Here is a 13,200-nt window from a genome sequence, read left to right as displayed (position 1 = left end):
AGAACTAAGAGGGCCTCTGAAATGCTGCTCCTATTTTAGTCCAGAAACAGCCCCCACCACAACCTCAACCAGGAATTAAAGGACACTGATGAGCCCCTATCTCCTGCCTAGCCTCTTTTCAACAGCTAGTACCTATTCTAAGGTGATCTGGACCTTTTTATTACCCACTTGTATTTTCAGGGTTCTCAGATTTCCAGGTTCACAATACACAAGACCTGCCTGCTCACCACCCACCCAGCTCCCAGCACTAAGGTCACGCAATAAATAAGACAACAGCAGCTGTGTATTGATGGTTTTTTTTGCTTTTTTGTTTTTAATTACTATTGCTTTCAACAAAGTAACATTTTATACAAACGAGTCAGCTAGTATACTGTAGGTTTAGGAGACAAACAAGATGACAACAGCATGACGATGGTTCAATGTGGTGATCGTAATGGTCACACAGACTTCTTGGGACACTCCTGTCATCCTCTATGGAAAAATACCTTGACAGAAAAATATAACGTCCGTGATCTCTTTTCTGGAATTCACAAGTTTAAAAGGAACAACCTGCCACTCTCCAAACGGTCACAGATGCACACAGACAGACCAAAAATGGGTATATTATTGTCAGGCAAGACCACAATGGAATAGAAAGCCCTATTTTAAAAACAAATCTTGCAGGGGAAATCTTTCCAATGGCCAATTCAGAGACAAACTGGAGAAAGATGCATTTTGTCACAGTCCTGCAAATGTTCTTCTTCCTGCTGGTAAACCGATCACAGGATACCAGAAAACAGTTTTCTTTTTCCAGTCATCCCAGGAACATCTCTGAAAAATCAGTGGGACTGAGAAAAAACTATCCCCTTGCCTGGGCCTGATGGCCTTATAAAAACCCCCATTAATTAAAAAAAAATACATAGGAGGTCCAAACATGTTTGCTGGTGCTTCACCAAATGGGAAATGTAACAGAGCAGCCCTGTTATGGACCAGGTCTCTCCATTAGTTAGGGTGGGGCAAGCGGACAATGCAATGCGAGGACTTCAGTGCCTGCACAGCCACAGAGTATAAGATGGAAGCAGTCGCTGTCAACACCATTGGAGGGCAACAGTGAACCTTACAGATTAATGCTTTTAAGGCAGATACTTTTCATGGCAAACCTGTCATCAGTATCAATCTGCATACAATACAGAAGTCAATGTATTTCCAGTTCCCTTCCTCACTGACACTTCTTGCTTTCAAGTGTCCTGTGTGGTTTATTCAACATGGAGGGGCTCAGTTTCATTAACAATTCTCCAGAGGGACGAGGGCATGCAAAGAGGAAGACAAGGGCTTGAAATCAAGCCAGGGAGATGGCCTGCCAAACTTAGCAGAGGCCACGAGAAAGCCCCCGTCCCTCAGGTTATGGCTGGGGAGGAAGAACAAATTGTTGACGCCTTCCAATGGCAAGTAATCGCTTGCGGGAGATGGCCCATCTATTCCAGTTATAAATTTAGGTGCCCCTGTCTTTGGATAAATGCTGTTCTTGTATCTAGCCCCCCCCCACCCTGCACTAACACTATGGTCAACATGGCAGAAGCAAACCCTTCCCCTCCTCTTCCATATGCAACCCATGGATGCAGTGTTAGTGCAGCAGGAAGATGGCTCAGGGGGTGGGGGAGGGAGAGACAGGCTTCCACACAGGAATGCAGCATGTGGTCCCAAGGGGCAGCAGCCAAATGAGTGACAGATAAAAGTGCCGGCTGGACGAGGGCAGGTTCATCTTCTATCTGGTGGGGTAATTCAAAGAGCCCCTCTCTCTCTTGGCACAAAGTGTTCCAGAGAGCTCAAATCCACACATTTGGCCACATCCTCTGGGGCATCAGGATACCTGTCTCTCGCTGCCCCACGCTTCCTTCCCCATTTCACATATTTGGTCCCGCAAGGCAGAAGCAGCAACAGGCAGAATTTAACAAGCAAGCCCCTCGCCCCATTTCTGCTTTCGTGATTCTTCTTGAAGAGATGGGAGCTTACAAAGGACACACAGAGCATTAACACTCGGAAGGAAGGGGGGGCAGAGAGTTTCAGTTTTTGAGAAAGAAGAAGTGAGAAGGAGAAGAAGAGAAGAATCTGGAGCCCAGAGAAGGGGGCCAGCAGCTGGGAGTTTATTGCAAAGTACGGTACCTGCTCTTGGCTCAGATTGCTGCCCATCCTTCCCAACTGCTCCTGGGATAAATTCGTAAGAAAGCAAAGGCGGGACGTCCTCGGAAGGAGCCTGAGCAACAGTAAGAATGATGTTTAAAAGGCACCTGGTGTTTTTAATCACATTGACTCTGGAACCCCATAGCACCACCACCTCCTCCTGTGGAATGAGGAAGTGTTTCCCTCAACTGTTCCTCTGGGAATGTGGCCTTGGACATGGGGAGAAAAGGCACCTTTCTGTGGAAAGCATCAAGCGGACTGCAGCAGAACTGACTACCATCATCAATCGGTAGAGACAACTGGGCCACACAGTGCAGGAGCTGGAACATCACAGGTTAGGAAGAAAACAAGAACAAAAATACAGAGGGTTTTCTTTTCTTTTAACCCACAAACTTGGCTACACAGGGACAAAAAGCTCTGCCCTTTTCACCTTTATTACATCCCCAATATTTTGGGAGTGGTTAAGAACATCCTACCTTACAGCTAAAGAGTCCAAGCCATTTTCCTCTTGCGTTTCGCCTCCTACAAACGCTCTAATCTGTAACTATCCTCCTCCCCTCTCTAAAAGGGTTTGTTTCAGGGTAATGTGCATGTGCCTCCACCCCCCTCCAAAAAGGGCTAGTCTCAAGAGCCTGGAAGGCTTTCTCCCGTGCAGGCTGAATTAGCATCTGACACAGAACCGGCCCCTGACTGCAAGGCCTTTGAACACCAGCTTAACTTTGAAGCGAGAGAAAGGCCTGGGAGTGGAGTCCGACAGCAACAAAAATACTGCTTTGTAGTTGCCGACAGCCGCCTCAGGGCAAGATTCCTGCTTCCCTGGCTGATACACACCCTCCTCCCCAGGCCCTCATCCAGTACTCCCTCCTTACCTAACCAACAGGCATAGCGGCATCTCAGCAGCAAAAGCTGGCTGGTTTCCTACACATTTAAATGGAGCCAGTAAAAGCTCAGAGCTACAGATTTCAAGAGGGAAAAGTCCCTTATTTTCACAGCCATGCTGATTCCGTTACATCTCATTGCACTGGGGAGCCTATGGAGCCCACTTCAACGGCAGCACAAACCAAGGCAGGCAATACAAGCTGGTTAACACCACCATTACTTACACTAATACGTTTTGAGACAACAAACAGAAGATTTCTCCTGGGAAAATCTGCCCTGCTGCTTGGACAGGCTCCACCAGGCAATTCCTAGCTCCCGGTAACCTTTGCCCACCTCCTTTTGCACTCCTTTCAAGGAAAAGAGCAAAACTGAGATGCAGAACGGAACCTAGACTGAAGGCAGGATGGAGAAGTGTGTGGAGTGTTCAGGCTGAAATTCTCATCTCAGTCTCCCTCCCCCTAAGCTGGTTGGCAGAAAAGGCCTCAAAAGACCTCACAAAGACTCACAGTGGGACGCAGGCCTTTTTTTGCCAACCGGTACCCAACAGCGTTTAAGGAACATTCAAGACCACAGAACGAAGCCACAATCTGGAGCATCCGTTAAAAAACAACAACACCTCTCCTCCTTTTTGTTTTGTTTTTCGGTTGGTTGTGAATGGTGGGCCCTCACAGTCAATCATACAGGCTGGGTCACTGATTTTGCCAAAGTGATTCACCAGCCCTGCCACACTCCTCCAAAGGGGGGAAACCTGCTATCTACGTTTCATGGGCTATCTGGAAGAGGAAACAGCTTTGTGTCGGAGGACCCTTTGCCCACCGGAAAGGGGAAGAACATACAAGAAATACAGGCTAAGTGCGCCAAACTACAAGAACTGCTACATCAGTTTAACATTTAACAGACAGTCCAACCTGTAACCTGACCCAGGTGCCACTGGGGACCGAGCAGAGGACCAGAAAGCAACAAGGCTGGAAAGGTTTCGGGTTTGCCAGGGGAGCTCCTTTACTGTCACCATTTGCAACCTCAGCCCCTTCAACATCACATCTTGAGCCTCACAGAGCTTTCCGCAAAAGGCCTCGGAGTCCAGGGCAGCTTCCCTGCTCTCCTCCAATGTGACCAGGATGGCTGGCGGTAGTGCAAAGTCCAATGGAGGGGGGGAGGGGGATGCAGCGGCGGCGGCTACTGCCCTCCGTTGTAGGCATAGTCAGCCTTATTGTGCATAATCAGCTTGTTGTCCACAAAGTAGAAGCTGTCTGAGCGGGTCTCGTAGGGGTTCTCGACCATCAGACGGACTGCGTGGGGCGAAAGAGAGGGAGGGGGAGAAAGAGACAGGTCAGTTAGCCTCAGCCATAGAACATAGCACGTAAGGAGATCTCTATATGTAACAACTCCCCTGCTGACCACTTACTAAAAAATTGAGATGTGCTACATGAGATCGCTTATTTTACGTGCAAGAGCAACTGAACTACATAAGTGCAGCCAGTGAATGGAAAGCAAATATTTATTTATTGACTTTATATCCTGCACCTACCTCTAAGGAGCCCAAGGTGGCAAACACATCAATAAGAATCCAATTAAAATTTCCAAAAAAAGAGTTTTAAATAGCTCAGTTGGAAGGTTGCAGGTTTGATCCTTGTACGGGGCAGCTGCATATTCCTGTATTGCAGGGGGTTGGACTAGATGTTCCTCAGAATCCCTTCCAACTCAACAATTCTAGGTTGCTATGACCTTCTAAAACATATTTTTAACACCCAGAGCTTGTAACGAACAGAGAAGTCAACCAATTCAGTGCTTCTGCGTAACCACATTCTTCCCCTGAATGAGGAATCTTTTGACGAGAGTGAGCTGTGCTTACTCAAACTGAAATTAGCAGCAATACTCCCCACTTTTCTCTCTCTTTTTAGGCTGTGGTGGCCACAATTCTAAAAGGCATGGTATTTGAAATCTATCAAGTTCACACTTAAGATTTCTGTGTGAAGTTCTGTTTGGCCCTATCTTCTTCCTTGTGAAAAACAGCTTAAGCAGCTAGCAGGAAGAGGTTAGGTCAGGTTGAAGACTGTGCAAAGTTAGTGCAGAATACAGCGGTTGGGTTACTAACCACGAGTGAACACTGAACAGCTATTGCTGGCGCTACAAGAACTCCACTGGCTACCAACCGGCTTCTGAGTACAACTCAGTTTGAAAAGTTTAAAGCAATGCATGACGTTTGGTAGCTGATACTGAAGCAAAGTCTACTGTATCCTCTTCAACGTCATGCCCTCCAATTTTGGACTACAACTCCCATCAACCCCACTCTGCAGCCTGCAGTGGCTGGGGCAGATGGGATTTATGGTCCAAAATGACTTGGAGGAGACCAGGCTGGTCTTGAACCAGCTCTGGGTCAGACAAGAGATACTTACTGAGGTCCTCTGAAAGTTGTGGGAACTCGTAGATGTGCTCACAAGTGTTCCTGCTGCTGGGGATGCAGAAGCCAAAATCAAAGTCAAAATTCTTGAGAAGGCGGTCTCTGAAGTAATGCCTCTCAATCATACGGAAATTCGACACAGGCTTGTCTCCTACTGTGAACTCCACACTGCAGAGACAGGAGGGAAAGAGAAGAACAACCAGTTAGGTGGTCAAGATGGTCTCCTGACTAGAAGCCAAAACTTGGTTTCTGCAAGGACCCAGCCCTGGAGGCAATGCTGCCTGTGATGGGCACAGACAGAGCTGTAACTAACCTGCAGGAACAAAACATGGGCTGCTCACAAGCACTTGTTCCTAAAGATAACAGCTTTCATTTCCTAAACAGAATAATAGAATCAAAAGTTCCTAGTGCCTATGATTGTGAAGGTATGTTTGAAAAATGTGGCAGCGCTCAATGACATCTCAGCAACTGACAACTGTTTGCAGCAAACAAGCCTAGGGCTCCTTGCTCCTATCCACAACTAGCCAAATAAATTATGCAAAATAATGAAGATGGCTGGGTTGTGACAAGGAAGTGAAATCAAGCATGTTGTGAATTTTTACAATTTGCACAATGCCACTTCTAGTGTTGCAGATATATTGGGTTGTACCCAGCGTTGGTTCTCCTCCATGTAGACCCAATGAAGTTAATGAACCAGACTTAATGTAGGTCCTTTAATGGGCCTACCCTGAGTAGGACTTAGCTGGATACAACCCATTCCTTTTTTAAACTATTTTTTTTATTGTGAATCACAGATTACACCGAGCCCCAGGCACAGCCACTTCTCCAATATACATTCTTTGTGAGCTGATGAACCTGCTTGATACAATCTCAGAATCATTTGATTGCAGTCACAGGGTTAGCAGGGTAGCCCCCTTTCCCCCATCACTCCACAAGCTCCTACTCACGTTGCGCCAACTGTCCGGAGGCGCAGGAAGGCAGGTGTGAACTGATAGCGGACAAAGCGCCCTGCGCTGGTGTCCACCTCCCCGGCGTCACCGTCATCGTCCTCTTGCTCTGCAAGAAGCGACATTTAAGAAGCAAGTCACCCATGAGATATCATGCACACCTTTTGCTGGCACTCCCTCAGCCACACCTGTCAGGAAGGGGGCAGATTCTCCCATCAGGCCACCATGGCCTGCCACCCAAGCTCATATTTGAGCCTTCTTTGTGGCAGCACCTTGCTACTCCCAGAACTGCACCAAGCACTTTTGATGCAGAGCCCCCAACATCAGTTGAACAGGTTTAATTTACCCAGGTTGGTGACATTTTGCATGCTGAATCAATCACACTGTGGTGTCTTTGTTTGTTTTTACTGCTCTACGGTCACTACTGGTGTTAATGTTTTGTGCGTTATTGATTGTAACAGAAATTGTTTGCATTTTAGTATTCTTCATGTATTTTAAACCACTCTGAGGCCATGGACGTAAGATGGTCTATAAATGAAATTAATAATAACAACAATGATAGCGATAAGCAGCTCTCTGCTGGCGATGTGCTAAGATGGTGACTTGATTCATGTTACAGACAGTGTTAGTTCAGCTGGGCTGAACTGCAGGGTGGGCAAAGCTGGTGGTGTTTAGATACAACAGTATCAGGGTCCTATTGTGCTGTATACTGCATGCAAGAGAAAATGTAATGAAGCCTTTCCCCAAACTGGTGTCTGCCAGATGCTTTGCACTACAACTCCCACCAGCTTGTCTATATTAGTGGTGAGCAATATATCATGCAAAGTAGTTTATATAAAAGTTATTGAGTTGCCTTCCTAATCCCTATGGAAAATTTGCAAACTTCTTTAAAATATTTGTTGGGAACTTTAATGTCAGAAGGGGGGAGGGAAGGAGAAAAAGAGGCGGAATTGCAGAAATCATTCAAATCTTTAGAAGAAACTATTTAGATTCTGAAATCCCAGCAATTTCTAGACGGAGACTGGACCTTAGGCTTTATGTACAAGCTCTCACTTTATCTATTTTTTCTTCTTCAGGGCCCACTTACCTAAAGCTGAAGGTTTGGCAATTTCAAATAGCACCGTCCCTGTCTCCAGGTCCCTGATCTTGAATTTGGTGAAATCAATATTGTAAAAGTTGTCCTCTGGTCGGCAGAGATAGTCTAGGAGACAAAGGAAAAGGAAACCTGAGAAGTCCCATGTGGGGGATTACCATTTGGGAAAGACAAGACAGGTAAAGGGATCTTGGACTTCAGGGCTGGGAAGAGCCATTGCAGCCCAAAGCCTTGGAGGTCTACTGCCAATCTGATGGGTCCATCCTGCTAGAAATAAAGCTTCATGCATACATAAACCCAAGGACCTCATTTTTATATACAGGCGGTCACCATTTTAGGTGAGTCCAATTGACGTGTGATCGCTGACACACAGGTCCTTTTGGACCCGCAAGAAGGCAGAACAGGATCGGAGCACACTTAAATGTGCTCCTTCGACGAGTGTGGGGGACAGGAATGGAACACCTGCACGAAATGGCTGCCGCCTGTATATAAAAGAAAGGAGAGTAGATATTGCGGCAACACTGCAAATAAGCCCATAAATGTTACTAGCCTGCTCCCTGCCCATCCCCCCAAGTACTAGCTTCCTATAAAGCATGCACAAAAACACAGGCTTCTAGCCACTTGACAAGCTAGTACAGTGGTACCTCGGGTTACATACGCTTCAGGTTACAGATTCTGCTAAGCCAGAAATAGTACCTCGGATTAAGAACTTTGCTTCGGGATGAGAACAGAAATCGTGCTCCGACAGCATGGCAGGCCCCATTAGCTAAAGTGGTGCTTCAGGTTAAGAACAGTTTCAGGTTAAGAACGTACCTCCAGAATGTATTAAGTACTTAACCCGAGGTACCACTGTACTGCCTTTCCTTGCCCAGGTTTATTGAAGAAGGAAGGATAGAGCAACCCGCCAGTGTGCACAATAGTGAGTTAGATGGACCAATTGTCCCTTCTCCACCAGCCCTCTGTCTTATCATACTGGTTGTGGAGAAAAATGTTAGACACGGAGAGCCAGTGTGTGGTGTTGTGGTTAGGTAAAGGTAAAGATACCCCTGACCATCAGGTTCAGTCGTGACCGACTCTGGGGTTGCGTGCTCATCTCGCTCAAGAGGCCGGGAGCCGGCGCTTGTCCGCAGACAGCTTCCGGGTCACGTGGCCAACGTGACTAAGCCGCTTCTGGCGGACCAGAGCAACACACGGAAACGCCGTTACCTTCCCGCTCCTCACCAGAGAGTGGTCCCTATTTATCTACTCGCACTGTGAGGTGCTTTCGAACTGCTAGGTTGACAGGAGCTGGGACCGAACAACGGGAGCTCACCCCGTCGCAGGGATTCGAACCGCCGACCTTCCGATCAGCAAGTCCTAGGCGCCGTGGTTTAACCCACAGCGCCACCCGCGGTCCCTGGTGTTGTGGTTAGGGTGTTGGAATAGGATCTGGGAGACCGGGGTTCAAATCCCCACTCAGCCATGAAGCTCACATTTGGCCAATAACTCACTAACGTACGTCTAGGATTGAAGGTGGGGTATAAATGCAATCAATCAATCTGTCAATCAATCTGTCAATCAATCTGTCAATCAATCAATCAATCAATCAAAGAAAGGACTCAGAGGAGGAATGGGCTGGTCATTGGCCTGCAGGGAATTCCTGGTATGGAGTGGAACCCATTGAATGCATTACATTAGTACAAGGATTTCTGTTTACATCACAAATTCCCTCTCCATCTCCCTATGCTCTCACCATATCTACTCTGAAGGAACAGATTTAGGGGGTGTGCTGGGGGGGGGGAGAGGAGAGAAGTAGGGAAGTTCTGATGCACAAGTGGAAATTCTTGCACTGACAGAACACATTTTAGCGTTATACTGGAACACCCTATGGTTATTACATGAGTTGTTAAATACAGGGCAACCCTGTATTTCCACGATTGTAGGCAGACTGCAGAGAGAAAGTCATTCTAAGCCAGAAAAGACTGACGGCAGAAAGAAAAGAAGTTATTCAGAATTATGACTGCAGTGATGACTTTCAGGTGTGCTCACAGTTCTGCAAGTAGAAAAGCATAGGGAAGCTATTACCATCTTGTTAATTGAAAGTACTGTATTAAGTAAGAGGGAGTAAAGAGATTATTCAAAGGGGGGGGATGGAAATGCTCTTCAGAGTACCTGATATACTAATATGCGGCAGGGTGGTGCTAGGGTGCCTTGGGGCTCCCAGATTTTTGCGTCTTTGGTGGAGTTACTCTGACAGAAAAAGGGACTGGCTAGTTGGTAAGTAACTAGAGAGGTTGCGCACATGAAGTGGGTGGCAGCAGCAACATAGAAAGCTGATGGTGTACTCAGGGTTTCCTAGTTTCAGGGGCACCCAGGAGTGAGAAGTTATCCATATCAATTCTTTAAATGAATGAATGAATCTTTATTTGCGTCAGCCTTACAGCTAGGGCTAGACAAAGCCCTGAGCAGTTAAATATACATATCCTGAGTTTCTCTTAGTTGCAAATAGAGGGATAGATTTTTTTGAGTGAAACAAGAAAGCAGGGTGCATGCTCTGTCTCCCACAAATTTCCTGCGCTCAGGGACAGGAAGGAAATGGAAACCTAACAGACACTTGGGGGCCCTAGTTTATGGGTCTAGCCGGTGGGGCCATTAAAGGGAGGTTTCTTCGGAACAAAATGCTAGCGGGCGTGTAAAGGGAGAATGTGCTCCGCCGCTCCCAATTTCCTGCGCCCTGATTGGAAAAAGAACATGACTACAGTGGTACCTCGGGTTAAGTACTTAATTCGTTCCGGAGGTCCGTTCTTAACCTGAAACTGTTCTTAACCTGAAGCACCACTTTAGCTAATGGGCCTCCTGCTGCTGCCGGAGAACGATTTCTGTTCTTATCCTGAAGCAAAGTTCTTAACCTGAAGCACTATTTTCGGGTTAGCGGAGTCTATAACCTGAAGCGTATGTAACCTGAGGTATCACTGTATTCAGAGCAAAAGCATAATCGATGTTGGGGTGCCCAGAAGAGTCCATAGAAGGGGCAACCTTCAGAGGCAAGAGAAGATTTTGGGGGGAGCGTGAGGACCACCCCTCCCAATTCCCCTGGCCTACGGAGAGGGGGGGCAGGGTAGATACATGGGTGCCCACCTAAGTGAATCCACGAACTGGGGTGGGGCGGGGGCTCTGGGGAGTCGATACCGGGGCGCAGAGGGGGCTTGGCACAATGTCGGGGTTCGCCCGGGGGGCTCCTCCTTCCTGCTGCTCCTCGCCCCCCTCGGGGGCGCCCCTGCTACTCACTCTCAGTGACGCGGCTGAGCCCCAGGACGTGCTCGGGCCGGACCGCGTCCAGCGCCAGCAGCTCCGCCTCGGTGCGGGGCAACACGGCGGCCCTCAGAGGAGCCACGACCGCGGGCGACGCGTCTCCGGAGCCTCTCCGGCCTCGCAAGCGGCTCAGCGCCCCGCCGGCCCCCGACGCCACCCTGGGCTTCGAGCCGCTCATCGCCCCGTCGGGCCCGCCGCCGCCGCCGCTGCCAAGATGGCTGCCGCCTCCGCCGCCGCCTCCTTTCGTAGCTATGGGAGCGAGGGGGCGTGGCCAGGAGGACGCCGTTGACGGAGGTCGAGGAGGGCGGAGCCAAAGGAGGCACGTTGGTGGGAGGTAGGGATGGTGGGTGGGGCGAAGGACGCCGTGCGCATGCGCACTCCGGAAGGAAGTTCCTCGGACAGCGGAGGGGATGTTGCGGTTTTGGAAGGGAGTCGCGGCGCGAAGCGGTTTGGGGCGTACCTGGACATGGCAGGCAAATCTCCGTAAGACGGATTTTAGGCAGCGAAACCAAAATGTTGCAGGAGTATCCTCCTCCGCAGCTGAATGCTTCATAGGGAAAGATAGCCGCGCGTAGTCCTCTGTTCTGTAAAAAGCAGTCCTCTGTTCTGTAAAAAGCGGACCAGAAAGGGGCCTTGTAACTACCCATTCAGTTGCTATTAATTAGTTTGACTTTTATTATATTTTTATCTGTGCTGGAAGGCGCCCAGAGTGGCAGGAGAAACCCAGTCAAATGGGCGGAGTATATATAAGACAAATATTATTATTATTATTATTATTATTATTATTATTATTATTATTATTATTATTTCTTTTGCTATGGCAAGGCGGATTAAGTGTATTCCCCACTAGGATAAAATCTATTTCATTGTGAGTCATTGTTTCTACGTTTGCGTCCACACATGCAAATCAGCACGTGCAAGCTTCATGCACATTTTTGTGTCCTTTTACTCCCGCCTACTCTGCCTGGTAAGGCAACGCAGCACAGCTCAGACAAGGCCAGAGTGGCTTGGAGGGCTGCAAACTCCGGCCAGGCAGGCTGCTTCTGGGCCACCACCAAGAACCCACCGACAGTCATCTAGGGCTGCAAATAGCAGCTGGGCAGCAGCAGATTTCTCTTCTCCATGTGGTATAATGGCTGAAGTAACAAAACTCTGCACACTGTGATACCAGCACTGGCTTTCAGTAACTGCTGACTGGGCACTCACATCTCACCCTCCCTATGACATGGCAGCCAGGGGTGTTTTGGGTTGTTTGTGTTTTTTTTAAAAAAATAAATGTTTCACCTTCCATCTTTTGCTTTTTCTCTTCTTAAAAAATGAAGCTAGAAATAAAATTATGGTGATGGTGAAGCCCACTTTAAATCAAGCTCTATTATGTGACTCTAGTGCATAACAAAATAAATATTTCCGAAGAGGGGATGATGAATCACAAATCGATCATGCCCAGGGCCTTGGCACAAGAGAGAGAATTGGACAAGGCCCAGCCACTGGGCCAATTCAAGATTTAAGGGACAGGTAGGAATGGACGTCTCTGCTTTTCCTGTGCTTGGGGGGTGCGGTCTAATTATTTCCCAATCTAAGGTGACACAACAGAATTCAGCCAGCTGCGGCTTTATTATCACAAACCCTCTACAAAATACATTTCCCCTTTTTAAAAATTGGACCCACTATTTACTAAATGTATGCTTGCACCCATTCACAGAATGGGATTTGATGTGGAGGAATAGGACGCCCAACTCACACATGAGCCTCTCAGGATCAGGAAAGTTTAAATGCACAAGCCACTAGAATAGAGAGAAATGAGATGCCACCACCCATAGGGATGAGCAACAGGGCAGTTTTCAGCAGAAGCAGGAGCAGTGTTGCTCGGACGCTGTAATAATTCTGAGTTGTGGTGATGGGGTTTTAAAAATTAAGTCTCTTTGCCAGCCTGCAATAGCTGCTGCAGTGCAGTTTAAGCCTCTGGCTCCATACAGCTGAGAGCTATGAACATTGTCTCTGACATAAATATGTCCCTCATTTATTTATTTGTTTGTAAGAAAAACGCCAGTTCCTTTGAGTGACAATATAATTTTGTTTTTATTTATTTTTAAACACACTGCTGGTTAAAACTGCCAGCCAGTAGATTTCTGAACATTTCCCCTGAAACCAGACATCCTGGGAGAAAGAAAAGTAAACCCAAGAAAATTTTATTTGTTAAAAAAACCCAACCAGCTAAATGTATCAGGGGAGAAGAGAAATAAAGCAAGAATAATTCACTCATACCTGTTCCACTTCCCCAGGAATTTTTTTTGGGGGTAGTCCTTTTGCAAAGCCAGTACAATCACACACACACACACCTGTGCTTTTTACCCTTTGCCCAAAGTTATTCAAAAACAAAACATACACCAAGAAGAAAAGCTGCAGATGATTAGACATAGAAAGCAAGA

The 13,200-nt window shown here is 47.4% G+C and overlaps 1 protein-coding gene across 1 annotated transcript; it reads right to left on the bottom strand.

Annotated features, from left to right (window-relative positions):
* Positions 1-286: 286 nt before the first annotated feature.
* On the bottom strand, positions 287-10,979 carry UNC119B (unc-119 lipid binding chaperone B). The gene is made up of 5 exons (XM_053368295.1): positions 10,748-10,979; positions 7,475-7,588; positions 6,388-6,496; positions 5,436-5,608; positions 287-4,328 (listed from the first exon to the last, which is right to left on the bottom strand). The coding sequence occupies exons 1-5, from the start codon at positions 10,947-10,949 to the stop codon at positions 4,216-4,218; spliced, it is 711 nt and encodes a 236-aa protein (XP_053224270.1). The 5' UTR covers positions 10,950-10,979; the 3' UTR covers positions 287-4,215.
* Positions 10,980-13,200: the final 2,221 nt, after the last annotated feature.

Source organism: Podarcis raffonei, chromosome 16 (assembly GCF_027172205.1).
Source record: "Podarcis raffonei isolate rPodRaf1 chromosome 16, rPodRaf1.pri, whole genome shotgun sequence".
NCBI lineage: Eukaryota > Metazoa > Chordata > Lepidosauria > Squamata > Lacertidae > Podarcis > Podarcis raffonei.
The sequence above is the reverse complement of the archived record's forward strand: the minus strand, read 5'-3'. Positions and strand labels throughout refer to the sequence as shown.

Bases quoted from the DNA above. Each gene is read 5' to 3' on its own strand.
- UNC119B (XM_053368295.1), bottom strand. From the start codon at position 10,949: ATGAGCGGCTCGAAGCCCAGGGTGGCGTCGGGGGCCGGCGGGGCGCTG. The intron at 6,497-7,474 runs GTAAGTGGGCCC...CGCTTCTTGCAG, and splicing joins TGCCAAACCTTCAGCTTTAG to AGCAAGAGGACGATGACGGT. The intron at 5,609-6,387 runs GTGAGTAGGAGC...CTGTCTCTGCAG, and splicing joins CTCCGGACAGTTGGCGCAAC to TGTGGAGTTCACAGTAGGAG.